Source organism: Phacochoerus africanus, chromosome 12 (assembly GCF_016906955.1).
Source record: "Phacochoerus africanus isolate WHEZ1 chromosome 12, ROS_Pafr_v1, whole genome shotgun sequence".
NCBI classification, from domain to species: domain Eukaryota; kingdom Metazoa; phylum Chordata; class Mammalia; order Artiodactyla; family Suidae; genus Phacochoerus; species Phacochoerus africanus.
The window spans coordinates 30,421,675-30,439,321 of NC_062555.1; the positions used below are offsets into that span (position 1 = coordinate 30,421,675).

General features: G+C 50.0%; 1 protein-coding gene across 3 annotated transcripts; it reads right to left on the reverse strand.

Moving 5' to 3' along the window:
- Positions 1 to 1,792: 1,792 nt before the first annotated feature.
- Positions 1,793 to 17,528, reverse strand: ADIPOR1 (adiponectin receptor 1). 3 transcript variants are annotated; one of them, XM_047754966.1, is made up of 9 exons: positions 17,396 to 17,459; positions 13,324 to 13,432; positions 9,718 to 9,955; positions 8,617 to 8,733; positions 6,952 to 7,123; positions 5,852 to 6,038; positions 4,600 to 4,787; positions 3,208 to 3,401; positions 1,793 to 2,659 (listed from the first exon to the last, which is right to left on the reverse strand). In XM_047754966.1, exons 3-9 carry the CDS (start codon positions 9,856 to 9,858, stop codon positions 2,531 to 2,533), a joined length of 1,128 nt encoding a protein of 375 aa, XP_047610922.1. In that variant the 5' UTR covers positions 9,859 to 9,955; positions 13,324 to 13,432; positions 17,396 to 17,459; the 3' UTR covers positions 1,793 to 2,530. The 3 variants fall into 3 exon arrangements, with proteins under 3 accessions (XP_047610922.1, XP_047610921.1, XP_047610923.1); XM_047754965.1 differs by lacking the exon at positions 13,324 to 13,432 and having other exon boundaries at positions 17,396 to 17,528; XM_047754967.1 differs by lacking the exons at positions 3,208 to 3,401; positions 13,324 to 13,432 and having other exon boundaries at positions 17,396 to 17,528.
- Positions 17,529 to 17,647: the final 119 nt, after the last annotated feature.

Sequence of the window (17,647 nt, forward strand, 5' to 3'; positions counted from 1 at the left end):
CAATTGGGAGTTGTAGTCCCTGGCCTACGCCATAGCAACAGCAAAATCAGATCCGAGCCAGTCTGCAACGTACACCACAGGTCACGGCAACGCCAGATCCTTAACCCAATTACTGAGGCCAGGGATCAAACCTGCACCCCCATGATGCTAGTCAGATTCGCTTCCGCTAAGCCACAATCAGAACTTTGTTTTTCTTTTTTTAAGCAGCCACATCTGTGGTGTATGGAGGTTTCCAGGCCATGGCAACACCAGATCTGAGTCCCATCTACGACCTATGCTGTAGCTCTCACAACGCCGGATCCTTAACCCACTAAGCAAAGCCAGCAATCAAACCGAGGTCCTCATGGATGTTAGTCCGGTTTGTTAACTGCTGAGCCACGACAGGAACTCCGGAACTCCTTTTTTAAAGTTTTATTGTATTTTTCTTGAGAACCAGCTTATGTATGTATGTATGTATGTATGTATTTATTTTGCTCTTTAGGGCTGCACCCATGGCATATGGAGGTTCCCAGGCTAGGGGGGCGAGTCGGAGCTGTAGCCACCGGACTACGCCACAGCCACAGCAACGCCAGATCTGAGCCGCGTCTGTGACCTGCACCACAGCTCACGGCAATGCCGGATCCTTAACCCACTGAGGGAGGCCAGGCATCGAACCCGCAACCTCATGGTTCCTAGTTGGGTTTGTTAACCACTGTGCCATGATAGGAACTCCGAGAAGCAGATTTTTAAAATGAAGAAATCTGGGATAGATACCAGATGTGTCTCACACTGTGAAGTGTTGTTTAATGTAACACTTGAATGCGTGTATGTACTCCATGCATGTCCAGAGTGGTTTTATTAATGTACAACTTCAGCAGCATCTGCTCTGCTCCACATCTGCACCAACACCCACCACTAGGAATGTTTTTTCTTCTTTGGCTACCCCGAGGCATATGGAGTTCCTGGGCCAGGGATCAGATTGAGCCACCTTGTGACTGACACCACAGATATGGCAATGCTGGATCTGTGCAGGGACGGGGATCAAACCTGTGTCCTGGTGCTGCAGATGCCACCGATCCCTCTGCGCCATAATGAGAACTCCAGCATTAGGAGTTTTAGTTTGTGCTAGTCCGGTAGGAGTGAAATGGCTTATCAAGAGTTCTGGTCGTGGTGCAGCAGAAATGAATCTGACTGGTATCCATGAGGATGCAGGTTCCATCCCTGGCCTCACTCAGTGGGTTAAGGATCCGGCATTGCTGTGAGCTGTGGTATGGGTCACAGACATGGCTAGGGATCCCATGTTGCTGTGGCTGTGGTGTAGGCCCGTAGTTGAAGCTCCCATTTGACCTCTAGTCTAGGAACTTCCACATGCTGCCACTGCGGCCCTAAAAAGACCACAAAGAAGAAAAAAAAGAAAGAAATGGCTTATCAGTTGGGTTTCACTGGATATCTCCCTGATGACCACTGGAGGCTGAGATTTGTTGGCCTCAGATTTTTTTTTTTGTCTTTTTGCCATTTCTTGGGCCGCTCTCGTGGCATATGGAGGTTCCCAGGCTAGGGGTCGAATCGGAGCTGTAGCCACCGGCCTACGCCAAAGCCACAGCAACGCGGGACCCGAGCCACGTCTGTGACCTACACCATAGCTCACGGCAGCGCCGGATCGTTAACCCACTGAGCAAGGGCAGGGATCGAACCCACAATCTCATGGTTCCTAGTCGGATTCATTAACCACTGCGCCACAACAGGAACTCCTGAAATGACTGGTTTTAATCCTCTGGAGTGATGTGCAAAGAGCTGAGACCACACGGGTTAATTCTTTGAATGCCAAGTGTTTCCTGTACTCTTTTATTATCATCATAGTCTTTGCACTGATACATAGCAATGATAGCGGTTTCTTTTTAAAGCTTAGTATTAAATATTAAATATCTTTTCCCACTTTAATTTTACATTACTCTGCCAAGAAAAAAAAAAAATTAAAACTCAAGTTATCTGAAGCCTGGACACACGTCCATGATTAGCCGGGCTGTGTAAAAGTTGGTGGCTTTGTTCTTCCTGCTGGGGGAGCAGGTCCAGGCCCTAGAAAGATGGGACCAGGTGTTAACTGTCTTTGAAAAGTGTACTACAAAAACGAACGGCCTGTTATAAGCCAGGATACAAAGTCGGGTTGGGGTAAGAGAGGGAAATTTTCCCCCAGAAACGTGATTTCTGAAGAGTCCCAGTCCATCATTTTTCCCCAAATGGCTGGAGGGAGGGGTAAAATCTCAACATGAGCTTCAAAGTCCCATCTCTCTGAGGGAACAGTAGTTGCCCTACTGATGGGGGGGATGGCCAAGGAGGGGAGCCCAAGCCTGCCCGCTGCTCCCCTTCTCAGCCGGGGGAACGGAGAGTTTATTGCCCAGTGTGTGTGATGCGGGCCGAAGCTTGGTTGGTACTGAATTCTCTAAGAGGTTTCTTCTAGAAACAGACAACTCAGACTCTTCCTCTCACTTCAGCAAAGAAGTTCTCTTAAAAGCACTTGGGAAGCTCCTCCTGCGCCCATGGGGGTGGGGGCTCAGAGGAGGGAGTCGTCGGTGCAGCCGCCTTCCAAGCCGTAGCGGAACTCCTGAAGGTTGGAGACCCCATAGAAGTGGACAAAGGCTGCTGCCACCACCAGGACGTGGAAGATCTGATGAGACTGGAACTGCAGGGGCGACAGGGGAGGAGCCTTAGGGTGACAGCGCAGGGGCCTGGGCAGGTGGGAGAAGGCACTTGCCTCCTCTGACTCCCCTTAGAAAGGTTCTTAGGTCACACGAGAGTGATAGAAAAAAATATATTTTCTTGTCTTTGTAGGGCCGCACCTGCAGCATATGGAGGTTCCCAGGCTAGGGGTTGAATCGGAGCTACAGCTGCCAGCCTACGCCACAGCCACAGCTGTGAGATCCGAGTTGCAGCTGTGACCTACACCACAGCTCGCGGTAATGCCAGGGATTGAACCCACATCCTCATGGATACAAGTCAGGTTCATGACTGCTGAGCCATGACGAGAACCCCCAAAAAAGGTTAAAAGTCTTGCCAGAGAGAGGCCAAAATGTTAACACCAGTCCCGCCCGGCCCCCTAGCGTGTACGGACATGTATATGCAGGCGCCCCAAATGCTACCTGACCCTGTGTCTCTCACTGCCTCTCACTCTGACCTTTACCTCCGGGCCAGTCTCCCCACCACACGCCTTGCTGAAGAGTCCCTTCTTACCCATATGTCGAATTTTCCAGGGAAGAAGCGCTCAGGAATGCGCGCAGCATAAAGGCCGGCTCCGGTGATGTACATCACAGCCATGAGGAAGAACCAGCCCATCTGGCCCACGGTGGTGGCCTTGACGAAACCCTCCGCGATCGTAAAGTGCATGGTGGGCACAACGCCACTCAGGCCAAGCCCCAGGAACACCCCTGAACAAAGCAGATGGAGCCGTCAGGCCTGCAGACAGCGCTGCTTGGAAGGCACTGTTCTCAGTCTGAAGATGAGCTGCTTTCTGGTGACCGGTATGAATCCGGGGAATGTAGCCGCAGGGGTAACAGTCAGCAGGTGGGAAGAAGACTGTATAAGTGTCTCTGGAGCTCTGCCTCCTGAGGAGCACCAAGAACAAGTACCTCGCATGCTCTATTATCAGCTAAGAAGCCTAGGCAAAAATGTAAATCAGAATCCTCTGATGGCTGCTTTGGGTAGAGAACCGAGACAGCAGGGCCTCAGGTGGCCCGCCAGCCAGAGGAGCAGGAGAGACTTCCTGTTAAGATCACAGGAGACTTGGAGTTCCCGTCATGGCTCAGCAGAAACGAACCTGACTAGTATCCATTAGGACGCAGGTTCGATCCCTGGCCTCACTCAGTGGGTTAAGGATCCAGCATTGCTGTGAGCTGTGGTGTAGGTCACAGATGTGGTTCGGAACTGGCATTGCTGTGGCTGTGGTGTAGGCCGGCGGCTACAGCTCTGATTCAACCCCTAGCTTGGGAACCTCCATATGCTGCAGGTGTGGCCCTAAAATAGACCCCCCCCCCAAAAGAAAAAATTTAAGGATCACAGGAGATTTAAGTAACGGGACTCCCAACTCCTGGGTAGATGGACAGGCCTGTGGTGGCTGCACAGAAATACCATTAAGGGGAGGAAAGAATGGATGCCTGCCTGACTACCCACTGCCCTGCGATAGTCTGTCCTGTGAAGATTTTATGGAAATAGTGTAAAACTTTGGGGAGAATTGAGCTTTGAAAATTCATGCTGCTTTGAAAGTGGTAAATACAGGAGTTCCTGTCGTGGCGCAGTGGTTAACGAATCCGACTAGGAACCATGAGGTGGCGGGTTTGGTTCCTGCCCTTGCTCGGTGGGTTAATGATCTGGCATTGCCGTAAGCTGTGGTGTAGGTTGCACACGTGGCTCGGATCTCATGTTGCTGTGGCTCTGGCACATGCAGGTGGCTACAGCTCCGATTAGACCCCCAGCCTGGGAACCTCCATATGCCGTGGGAGTGGCCCAAGAAATAGCAAAAAAAAAAAAAAAGAAAGTGGTAAATACAAATCAGGCTTTGGGTGGGCCCAGGGCTGAGCCTACTAGGTCCAAATACCTATGAGGTTTATACTTGGTCTTCCTACCCACCTGCTCTTGTCTGCCGGTGCTTAGGAGTGGCAAACCGGTCCCACTGCGCCACAATGATGGCAGAAATGCCCAGGACACAGACGATGGAGAGGTAGATGAGCCGTGGCTGCGGGGAGCAGTAGAACGAGTAATAGAGCCAGGGGACGAAGCTCCCCATGATCAGGAGGGCAATCCCTGAATAATCCAGTCTAGAAAGAGCCACAAAATGAGATGGGTCAGCGGGGGGAAATGGACAGGTCCAATGGCTTGTTGAACCGGTTCTTTCTGATCTCCAGCTACTCCAGATTTGCAACCAAGCCCCCCTCCCCCATAGCCCCTCACTGCCTGTACAATCTAGTCTGTATCCTAAATCAAACCCCACAAGGTCAAGCACTTCTATTCTGCAGAGGCAAGCATGATCTGTATCCCTTTCCCCTCGCTGTGAACAGCGGCATCCCCGTTATGGACACTTCACTGCAGGGGTTCCACCACAGTCAGCAGGTCCCCAGCTTACTCTCAGGAAGGGCTCTCAACAGCCCCTTGGTTCTCACAGACTGGGTGCTAAAAACAAAATCTTTGAATTGGGAGGCATGTTTAGGGGTACTGTTCTGCTTTAGTTGACTCTTCGGTGGTGATAGTGAGTTATATTGTTTTTCTCAGTTAACACCAGTAATGATATCCCTGCATTCAGTGATAAAAATCAGTCCTGTTACTGGTGTTATTGAGGAAAAAAATAACGCAGCATCACTGCCAACACCAAAAATAACCGACAAAAACAAGCAAACAAACAGAACTCCACACTGAGAGCTGGGGAGTTTGGAGCATTAGATGCTGGGCCTCTGGGGCTCCCAGCAACATATGCACGGGACAGATAAGCTCTACTTGACTGGTGGGTCTGGGTGCTAGCAGCATGAAGCATGGAGCTTCGCCACGCCCTGACTGGCTTGGGCCAACAGGAAGGTGGGATATGACTTGGAACTGGGTCTTGGAGAGCAGCCCACTGGCACCGCAAGTTTCACAAAGGATAGCACTGCTCAGGGAGAAAATACAGTCCACAATGGGGTTCCATGGGTTTTGGAGGCTGCCATGAGATGTGTCAGGAAGGACTTAGGAGAAAAGCTTCATCACCCTCTCAAACCCGCAGAACACAGCCCTTCCTCCAGTCCATCATGGAAGCTTTGGGAGGGCCTGGCGTTTCCCGGACCCAGCCAGCACCGGGATTACAGATGCGACAACGGCATGATCTCGCCCTTTGGACATCCTTTTGACTCACTTGGAAAAAGTCCGAGAGACTTTCTCTGAATGACAATAGACGGTGTGGAAGAGCCAGGAGAAGCTGAGGCAGAGCACGGCACCCAAGAAGAACATCCCAAACACCACCTTCTCCTGAAGGGGGGCCATGAAATACATATTTGGTCTGAGCATGGTCAAGATTCCCAAAAAGAGAAACAGCACAAAACCTATAGGAGGGAGGAAAAAAAATGCACCCGTCACAGATACCCACACAAAACAATCACGACAGTCGCTTTCCAAAATGCTTGCGTTTTGTTTTGACAGTGGGATTAATGATGTAGAAGGAAGTGCCTTCAAGCACAGTTCTGATCATAACAGAATGTCTAGTTCCAACTCCTTCTCCATTTCTTCCTTTCTTTTTTTTGCCTTTTCTAGGGCCGCTCCTGCGGCATATGGAGGTTCCCAGGCTAGGGGTCTAATCCGAGCTGTAGCTGCTGGCCTATGCCAGAGCCACAGCAACACCAAACCCGAGCCATGTCTGCGAGCTACACCACAGCTCACGGCAACGCCAGATCCTTCACCCACTGAGTGAGGCCAAGGATCGAACCTGCAACCTCATGGGTCCTAGTTGGATTCCTTAACCACCGTGCCACAATGGGAACTCCTCCTTCTCCATTTCTAGGCAGCCCCCCACCAGGTCTTAAAGACCAGTGATAAAGGGACTCCTAAGCTCATTGGTAGTTTTTTGTTTGTTTTGTTTCTTTTCTTTTTTTTTTTTTTTTCATTGGTAGTTTAAAGACACTACACTAGCTATGGAACCACAAGGACAACTTTGGAGTTCTTCTGTGGCTCAGTGGTAATGAACCTGACTAGTACCCATGAGGACACAGGTTTGATCCCTGGCCTTGCTCAGTGGGTTAAGGCTCCTGCTTTGCTATGGCTATAGTGCAGGCCGGCAGCTGCAGCTCCGATTCGACCCCTAGCTTGGGAATTTTCATATGCCGTGGGTGTGGTCCTAAAAGACCAAAAAAAAAAAAAAATTAGGACAACTTTGCTTTTCCTTCCCATGCACAAAGGTGATATAAGGCCTTGGCATTTAAGGAGACAAACGGCTGGATCTTCCCTCCCCAAAGCGCTCACCAAGCAGGTGGGTCCAGATGTTGCCAGTCTCTGTGTGGATGCGGAAGATGCTCTTGAAGCACGCCCGGAAGGAGGGCATGGGCGGCCTGTGGCCATGCAGCAGGTAGTCATTGTCCTTCAGCCAGTCAGGGAGCACGTCGTAGGGGATGACCCTCCAGCGACCTTCCCAGACCTAGAACATGGAACACTCTCTAAGAGGGGCCCTGGAGAATTCGGACCTCCCCAAGGGCAAGGGGTGCAGGAGAGGCATGGCCCTGGGGAACGTGGGGAGCCAGCCAGGACCTGGAGACACAGCACGACTGGGGCATCCCAGTGCCGGCTGCTTTTTAAGGCCCTTGTTCTTGCGCCACGAGAAGGCATGTGGACGTGCTTAGCTACGTGTTTCATGGATTTTAAAGAAAACATGGCGGGGCCTCCTTTAAGTTACTGGAAAATTTTAAATTAAGTAAGTGTAGTGAATGAAAACAAAGAAATAGAAATTATACACATGCTTTTGAAAATATACATTTACCACTCTGCTTCTCTCCTCTCCGGATTCTGGTGGACGCCTGCTCCACCCCTTCCCCCCTTTTAGATTCTAAGTTGAATCTAGTCTCTGGGTTGAGACTATGACTTTTGAGGGTTGGGGCTCTGAACTTGGCATATGTGGACAATGGACAGTATCAAGGGAGTGGGTAGAAATTTGGATGGAAAAATTATTTAACATTTCCCTCAATTGTTAAGTGTGAACAACAAACCACACTGGTATTAGAAGACAGAAATCAGCTATCTTCATACATTAGTTTTGCAGATATCAAAATATTGTTTCTACTGATCACTACTTAGAAATGATAAGTTCTGGAGTTCCTGTCGTGGCGCAGTGGTTAACAAATCCGACTAGGAACCATGAGGTTGTGGGTTCGGTCCCTGCCCTTGCTCAGTGGGTTAGGGATCCGGCGTTGCCGTGAGCTGTGGTGTAGGTTGCAGACATGGCTCGGATCCCGCGTTGCTGTGGCTGTGGCTGTGGCTGGCAGCTGCAGCTCCGATTGGACCCCTAGCCTGGGAATCTCCATATGCCGCGGGAGCGGCCCAAGAAATAGCAAAAAGACAAAAAAAAAAAAAAGAAATGATAAGTTCTAATGAAATACATTATAGCTTGTTATGAATGCATATTTACTGTATTAATAAAGATGCCCAGGTTACTGTACCACGTTCTAATATTCTGATGACTGCCAAAGGGATCAGTAGCACAAACAGTTAAGAACTCCTGTTTCAGAATATATTTTGAGCAATGCCAACATGGTAGGTAATAAAAATTTAGCCAGATTTCCCCTTCATTTACTTCCCTTAAAGAACAGAAAATTTTCTGGAGTTCCTGTTGTGGTGCAGCGGAAATGAATCCGACTAGGAACCATGAGGTTGCGGTTCGATCCCTGGCCTTGCTCAGTGGGTTAAGGATCTGGCATTGCCGTGAGCTGTGGTGTAGGTTGCAGACTCTGCTCGGATCTGGTGTTGCTGTGGCTGTGGTGGTGGAGGCTGGCAGCTGTAGCTCCGATGAGACCCCTAGCCTGGGAACCTCTATATGCCATGGGTGCAGCCCTTAAAAAAAAAAAAAAAAAAAGCCCTTCCCCCTCAGCCAGCAGGGAGCCCAGATAAGCCTGCTCGCCTCCCTTCCCAGGACAGAACCTTATACACAAACTCCTCCATCTTCTCCATGGCATGGTGGGCTTGCAGGGGAAGCGTCAGCACCCGCACCTCCTCCTCTTCTTCCTGAGGCACTGGGCATGCCTGCTCTTCTTCAGCCTGCAGGGAAGGAGGGAACAAAAACCAACCCTAGGATTTCCCTCACAGGCATGCAGGTCCAGGGCAGGGCGATCTGGAGAAACCCAAACTCACTGCCTTCTGCCCAACCCCTCTCCATGGCCTCTTTTCCCAGGGTGTGATAGTGAATGAGCTTACAGTGTTGTAAGGGCTGCAGTGAGAGCCCAACGTAGCACAGGGGGCTGGGAAGCGGGCTGGTGGGGGCACAGGACTGGCACACCAGGCCCGCCCTCATCTCTAAGACAGTGGTCCTTAACCTGCCCCAGTTGCCCCAGTATTTCTCTCTTCCAGCCCACTGAATTCTCAAGAGAATGCAAAGGACAGGTCTCAGGGGTGCCCTAACCGTTTACATCTGGCCAGGTCACCGGCTCTGGTGATGCTACCTCGGCTGACACTTGGTATCATGGAGCTGTGGAGAAGCTGGCCAGCAGTTCAGGCCTCCCACCCCACCTCGCCCTGGGCTTTCCTTCTCTGCTGATGCTTCCTCTGGGATCCTGTGTCTGCCTCGCTAACAGAGCCCCCAATTCCACTCAGGCAAAATGAAAAAACCACGTGGCTGTTCAGGAAGCTGCTGGGGCTTCCAGGAAGGGCGGCCCCCACCTCAGCTTTGTGGGGACACCTCCAGATGATGGAGGAACAAGGCAGGTGCCTGCCAGTGGCGGGACCACCACACCAGCCTGGAATGGGTACTTCCAGCATCCTTCTCTGCGTCAGAGCCATGGGGACTTTTGTTCACCTGTGAAGGTGAACTGAATCCTGGCCGCGTCCTCCTTCAGACACAGACATGCACTGACTACTCGCTGGATTTCAGGCCTTGTGCTAAGCACAGGGTGCATTTAGGCAAATGTGAATAGTGGGAAAGCAGACACATAAAAGGAGTTCATGCTACAGCGGGACAAGGATGGGGACAGGACAGGCCCAGGGCCCCTTTGCTGGGCAGAAGGCTGACCCAGGAAGATGACTTACTTTGGGTGGGTTGGTGGTGCCCCGTGTGCCCTTCTCCTCTAGCAGGGGGCCCAGTTCTGCCAGCTCCACGGTGTCGGCCTCCCTGCTGCCGGCTGGAGCCCCATTGCCCTGGGCTCCCACAGGTCCTTTGTGAGAAGACATCTGGGCGGTCCCCCCGCAAGGCCCTGCAGCTGCAGCCTGGGGAGAGGGCGGGGTCCCTCAGCCCCAGGGGGCAGAGAGCACCCTGTGATGGGAGACACTGAAAGCAAACACAAACACCAAGGGCGCTGACAGTTATTCCTCTTCGGTCTCAACACTGAGTGAAGACCCAGCCTGCCCACTCATCCCCCTCCAGCTCCAGCGGCCCTGTAACTGCTGAAATGAAACCGACTCCTTGTTCTGTCTTCACTCAGATCCTCACTGTCTAAAACATCACACCTGGCTGCTGGCCTTCAGGGGATTTTTTTTTTTTTTTTGATTTTTCCACCAAACGGACAACCACAGAAAAACAGCGGACCCCCTCACCCCACCCCACCCCAAGTCCATCCCACAGGTAAGAAGCCCATTTAGCCAGCAAAGCTGAGCCCACCATTTCCAAAGCTATCCTGCCCTGGAAAGGCCTGCCTCTGAGACAGAGGAGCAGAAACAGAGAGCTGACACCTGGCTGTAATTACTACAGGCTTAGAAAAAACAGCCAACTGAATTATACCTACAAATACTGACAAGAGGGCCCTGCATGCAGAAGGAACCAGGTTGCGGTCAAGATGCCCAGTGGCCAATTTCTCTGCAAGATCTTTTTTTTGTTTTTTTGTCTTTTGTCTTGTTAGGGCCGCACCCCTGGCATATGGAGGTTCCCAGGCTAAGGGTTCAATTGGAGCTGCAGCTGCTGGCCTACACCACAGCCACAGCAACGCCAGATCTGAGCCCTTCTATGACCTACACCACAGCTCATGGCAATGCCGGATCCTTAACCCACTGAGCAAGGCCAGGGATTGAACCTGCATCCTCATGGATCCTCGTCAGGTTTGTTAACCACTGAGCCACAAATGGAACTCCTCGGGAAATACTCTTTAATCAGGCCTCAGGGAGATGAAAATAATCTTGAAAGGAAGGGAAAAGTGCCCCAAGATTTCCTAGGTTCCCCCCAGCAACCGGCCCTGCAACAAAGGAATTTACTATTCATAGCAACAGCAGCCACAATAACATTTTCTTGCACCAGTTACCTGTGCCCTGATGACCAAGCGGCAATGCAAAGCGGGCCAGGTAACACCTGAGTGCAAGGTGAGCTGCATCATGGCAGAGGAATTTAACCTTAGGGAACCCATCTTTCCCAGTGGGTAGTCGGCGGCCAGCCTTCTTGCCCCAAGGGAGGCACTTCATCTACTCCCGTAGCTGTTCACAATACACACATCCTCAAAGACATCTTGTCAGTTCTTTTTTATTTGTTTGTTTGCATTTTAGGGCTGCACCTGTGGCATATGGAGGTTCCCAGGCTAGGGGTCGATTCGGAGCTACAGCTGCCAGCATACATACATCACAGCCACAGCCACACAGGATCCGAGCCTCGTCTGTGACCTACACCACAGCTCATGGCAACACCGGATCCTTAACCTGCTGAGAGGCTAAGGATCGAACCTGCATCCTCATGGTTACTAGTCAGATTTGTTTTCTGCTATGCCACAATGGGAACTCCTGTCAGTTCTTTGTTTATCCAAGAGTAATCTCAATTCCTTCTCAGGGATTGGGACTGGATATATGTAGTCCACGTGACGGCAATCCTCAAAGTTCCAAACACTCAGGCTCAGGAGCGCAAATGACAATAATTCCGTGCACGGCAGACCCTTCTATGGTGTCAACACTCAGGCAGTTCCTCCTCCTCTAAATGTGCAAGATTCTGACAAGACAGATGCCAGCCCACTGCCACAGCCCAACACCTGAGCCCAAGGGGAAGGCCCCCAAAACCTCAAGAAATAGGCATCCCACGTGAGCAGAAACATTGAGAAATCTTTTTCAGTAGGCTGACCACAAAACCTATTTCCTCAAAATGAAGGACTAGTGAACAAACAGCTTTGCTAAGACATCATTTATACTGGAGCAAAAAATAGGAAGAGCTTTGGGGATCTTGGAGGAGTCTGAAAAGGGGGATACGCTTAGCTAGAATACCGCTGCCAGTACTTTACAGGCAGCCACTGGGGCAAAAGCAAGCAAACAAAAACTCAGTTACTGGGATACAACACTACATAAATCACAGACAGATACACATCCCAGATTTTGGTCAGAACACCTATTTCAAAATGAATGAATGAATGAGGCAGCCAGCAAGCATAAGGCCTGTTAGTTTCTGTTACCAGCTAAGGGTTTATGCACTTGTGCTTGTGAGACCTTCCCTGTCCCTTTCGCCAGAGTTAGCCAACACGTTCACTGAATACTTAACAAATGTATTCAGTACTAGCACCCTAAAGTTCTCTAAGGTACTGTACAAAATACAAGGTAGAACAAGGTTAAGTCCCTGTTTTTTCAGAGAGCCTATGGTCAGCACTTCCCCTTGTGGCTCAGTGGGTTCAGGACCCGATGATATCTCTGAGGATGTAGGTTCCTTTCCTGGCCTCGCTCAGTGGGTTAAGGATCCAGCACTGCCACAAGCTGTAGCTCTGATTCAACCCCTAGGCTGGGAACTTCTATATGCCGCAGGTGCGGCCGTAAAAAGAAAAAGAGCCTACAGTCAGATAGCATAAGGTAATTTGTGATATGTACAAAGCCAGTGAAACAATTTCACTGCTCCAGGACAGTGAAGGGAGAACCCCTAAACCAGGATGGCCATGCACTAAGATCAGTTACGTATTTATTTTTTTCATTTTTGGCTGCCCTGCGGCATATGGAGCTCCTGGGCCAGGGATCAGATCTGAGCCGCGAGCTCCTGAGCCAGGGATCAGATCTGAGCCGAAGGTATGACCTAAGCCGCAGCTGCGGCAATGCTGATCCCTAACCCACTGTGTCTGGCTGGGGATCAAACCCGCATCCCAGCACTCCCAAGACGCTGCTGACCCCGTTGTGCCACAGCGGGAGCTCTTAAGGTCAGTTATTTTGAGTGCTGTGTAACTATTTCACTGGAGGGAATGAGAATACAGAGAAATTTAGGGTGACCTTAATCACATGGCTATCATCACAGACTTTTCCCTTTCAGTCAAAACCATCCTGGGACTTTTCTTTTTTGTCTTTTTAGGCCCGCACCTGCGGCAAATGGAGGTTCCCAGGCTAGGTCTAGTTGGAGTTGTAGCTGCTGGCCTACGTGACAGCCACAGCAACTCGGGATCCAAGCCACGTCTGCAACCTACACCATAGCTCACAGCAATGCCAGATCCTTAACCCACTGAGCAAGGGCAGGGATCGAACCCGCAACCTCATGGTTCCTAGTCGGATTCGTTAACCACTGAGCCACGACAGGAACTCCCATCCCGTTACTTTTCATTCCCTCCCACATCTTTACTGTCAACTCCCATGCCGCCCCTCAGCAATATCTCTAGCCCCAAAGTCGCCAACTCTGACAGGCACCCCGGTTAACACACAAACCAGCCACCAGCTACAACTCATCATACAAGATATGCTGTGATGCGTTGAAGTACATACAATGAATGGAGATCATGTCATCACAGTGAGCAAAATTCACTGTTCAGTTGGGTCCTCTGGACTGTAGCCACACAGGGACAGGAAAGGGAGAGAGAGAGAGATCGGAGGTCTGGCGAGAAAGAAGAGTGAAGAATGGCAGGATCTGAGAAGGTAACTTGATAGGGTGGACCACTCACAAACAACTGGGGCTCGTTACAAGCAAGTGTTTCTACTCCGTAAAATCAGCACCGAACCCCGAAGTGTTAAGACTGATTCTAGAAGCACTCAGGAGAGCCAAAGTGACTTTCTACTGGCTTCCTTATCCTTATGCGTTTTAGAGGAAACCATTTTCCCTCAAACTTGCCGCACCCAATATAGCAACTATAATTGGGCCCAACTCCACTGGGTGCATTTTTGATAGGATTTCTTCAGTTCAAGCTAACAAATCTTTACCACTAAGCTTTCCAACTGGATAAACCTATGACATTAGAAAATAAAGTGTGGAGGCAGGGAGGTGCTTGTGCTCCTATAAATAAGATTATCCGGTGTCAAACTTGGGATAAGACTGATTTGATCTTTTTTTTTTTTTTTGTCTTTTGTCATTTTTAGGGCCACGCCCTTGGCATATGGAGGTTCCCAGGCTAGGGGTCTAATTCGAGCTGTAGCCGCCGGCCTACACCACAGCCACAGCAATGCCAGATCTGAGCCGCGTCTTTGACCTACACCACAGCTCACGGCAACGCTGGATGCTTAACCCACTGAGCAAGGCCAGGGATTGAACCTGCAACCTCATGGTTCCTAGTTGGATTCGTTAACCACTGAGCCATGACGGGAACTCCCAGGATTGATTCTTAATTGCCAGCATTTGTGACTGAGTTTACTTCCCTCACACCTTTGGGACGTTTAGTTTGTAAACCAGTTCCCAAGTTTTCCAGGCTATAGCACACTCCTTCCCTGAAGTCTAAGGCACAAAGCTTCCTCCAGGAGTTTTTAATCTGGGGTCCCTGGACCTTAGCAGTTCCACAGATAAACTCCATCTATGCCTGCCTGACTCTTGTTCTAAAGTTAACTAGCCGAGGAGCTCCTTTGTGGTTTAATGGGTTAAGGGTCCGGCATTGTCACTGCTGTGGCCTGGGTTCGATCCCTGGCCTGAGAACTTCTGCATGCTGAGGCCAAAAATAAAGAAAGATGGGTCTAGCAGGAAAGACAACAGCCAGCTTCTCTAGGTTCTCTCTTTGTTAGGGAAGGTGGTTTCATAGCATTGCTGGGGGAAAAAATGGGTCAAGACAAAGGCTTCAGTTTGAAAACTACTTAACTGCAGTAATGGAGCCTCAGCTGTCCTATTTGATCACGAGTGTCACTGCCTTAGAATCTGCAGTGAAAAAAACCACAATCTAACTTTCTTGGTAGCTCTTCTCTGGGTAAAGCTATCTCAATAGGGGACCTCCTTTTTTTGATTTCAGAGATAGGTAAGCTTTTCAAATGCTGTGACAAAAAAAAAAAAAAAAAGTAAGCTATGTGAACATATGAAGGTGTTTCATACCAGTCCTTTTTAATACCTGGCTTTTAAGTATACTACAGACATAGTCACTACAGTTACAGTGATAACTTTAAAGTGTGAAAGCGCCAATGAAACAAAAGCAAACTAGGTGTATGTCCCAAAGCTAATCAGTTGGAACCAGTTTGCCTTGAGGGCACTTTCAAGGATCTTTTCAATCCAAGATAGCTAGAAACTTTATAAACATTAATCATGCCCCGACCTGTCTGAGCAGGAAAGGGGAATCAACTTTGAGTACAGCGAGAGCAAAAAAAGTCCAGTGGGCAACGTTAGGGACAAATGGACACTAAGGAGAAAACGTAACGACTATGAGTACTAGCACCAGAAAAGACCCCATCAGTATTATAAAGCTTCTGGATTTCAAGAGGACTTGGTTCACCAGAATTCACAAGTAGATGGGACAGGACAGTGTAGCAAGAGGGTTAAAGAGTTTCAGTTTGGCTTTGTTAAAAAAGACAAGTACATTTCTTAGGAAAACAGAGAACAGACTTATTGGCCTAGAAGGAAATGCAAATTTCTTTTTTCTTTCTTTTTTTGTTTTGTTTTGTCTTTTTGTTTTTTCTAGGGCCACTCTTGCAAGCAAATGGAGGTTAGGGGTCTAATTAAATTAGGGGTCTAATGGGAGCTTCAGCTGCCAGCCTACGCCACAGCCACAGGCAACGTGACCTACATCACAGCTCACAGCAACGCTGGATCCCCAACCCACTGAGTGAGGCCAGGGATCGAACCCGCAACCTCATGGTTCCTAGTCAGATTTGTTAACCACTGAGCCACGACAGAAACTCTGGAAGTGCACATTTCTTTGTCCATCTGAGAATACTTGACCATATATAACATACATGGCACTGTGGCTACAGAGAGGCCACAATTTTTAAGAGGAGGCAACTTCTGTTTTCTGCTAACATCACTACAAGGCTAAATGCCATAAAGTGCTGGAGGAATTCAGAAGAAAAGCTCAATTTTAGTTGGAATATGCAGGAGAGGTTTCATGGAGGATCTTACGAAAGCATCTTGATGGGGGTAAAGATGGGATGAGGCATTCCAGAAGGGTAGTGCTATGAGCCCAGGACAGGCTTGAAAGAACAAAGCCCCCAGGGAAGTGAATAATCACTTTCTGGAAGGAAATCTTGGAAGGGTAAAATGAGGCCAGAATTGAGAAAGTGAAAATAGGCTAAATAAGCCTACCTCAGGTGGTATACTTTATCTATGAGCAACGAGGAGACTGGTGGGTTAAGGTTGCACTCTGAAACTTCTCTAAGGTTCTCTCCTACTTGCAGGCAAAGTGGTTCCTTAAAAATATTTGGTTTTGATCCCTTGGGCATCATGTAATTTCTTGGCTACTGAGAACAGAAGGCTTTCAGATTCTACTCAGCAATTAGGTGTAGTTTTGCGGAGGTCTACCCTAAGATGGTCACTCACAGGTAACAGGCCATTTTTTAAGGCTGATTCTCCAAGGACCAACCACTACACAGTAACACAGAAGTTGCTCCTGAGGTCAAGAAACAGTGGCTCAAGCTGGGAATTAATACCGAGACTGTAATCTGTTCAGCATCACCCTGCCTAAATTCTTCGTACTGCATAGACACTATAAAAACATGAGGAACAGCAGTTGCACCAGAACAGGTGATGCAAGTCCTACTAGGAGAGAAAAGCAGTAAACAGCTTCCACTCTCACTCCATTTCAAGAAGGAACCAGCCATGACAGTGTTGGCTTGATTTAAGTTGGTAGCCTATATACTCCTTGCTTTGTTTTCCAGCCTGTCTTCTAGATACTTGGGGAAAATAGGATGGCTAATCTAGTAAAGTGCTGTGCAGGTCTCCTATTTGTGTAAGTGAAATTCGCCTTTCGGCTTCCCATTCGCCTATGTAGTTCCAGATACAGAAGGAAAACATCTTTATTTTCTTAAAAATTGAAGGCTTGACAAAAAAATCTCAAACAAGATGTTATCAATGTGAGACTTCTGAGGAATGGAAATCTAGTTTTTCCCCAAAGTACTTTAGATGTTGCTCACATCCTAGTTTTTGGGACTTCCTTCAATAAAGGTAAACTAGCCACCAACCTTCTCTTCACCATCAAAGTGGGGCACTGTCACGGGTCTAAGAACCTTGGGGCTTCTCACGCCACCTAAGGCTGGTGTTCCCCGCAGAAAGGCGGTTCCGAGACCCAGGCCCACAGCCCCTCCACGCTTGCCTTGTGCGGCCTCGGGAGCCTGGCAGGCCCGAGCAGGAGCCCAAATCCGGACGTCTCACCCCTGCGCACCGGGAGGCACTGCGGCCACCACGGCTGTCGGCAGTGGGGAAGGCGGGGCCCCTAAACTTCTTTGTAGGCTGGCGCGCACCGGAGGAGCTGGAAATGTTGACAGCCGACGCGGAGAGGCCGGAAGCGCGGCCAGCTCAGGGCTGGGGTCTCGGGACTCCCGGGCGGTTCGGCTTCACCGCTGCTGCCTCAGGCCCGCGCAGTGGCTCGCAGGGATTCCTGCGCTCTAGCCGACCTCCACCCGCCCACCCGCTCGCCGTGGAGACCGGGGAACTTACGGTGGGCGTCAGGCTCTGCTGGGGGCAGCGGACCCCACACTACATCCCGCGAAGCTGGAGGCGGCCTGCGGCCGAACAGCCCGGATCTTCTGCGCCCTCCCCGCGCCGGAAGGGGCGCGCAACCGCACTGGCGTCACCCTCGCGATAGCGTCACGTCCTTCTCCGGGCGCTCCGCCCCCCTTCGCCCCAGAAGCCCAGTCACAGGCCGGCAATAGGCCCCGCCCCTAGGTGACCCCGCCCTCTCCAGCTGGG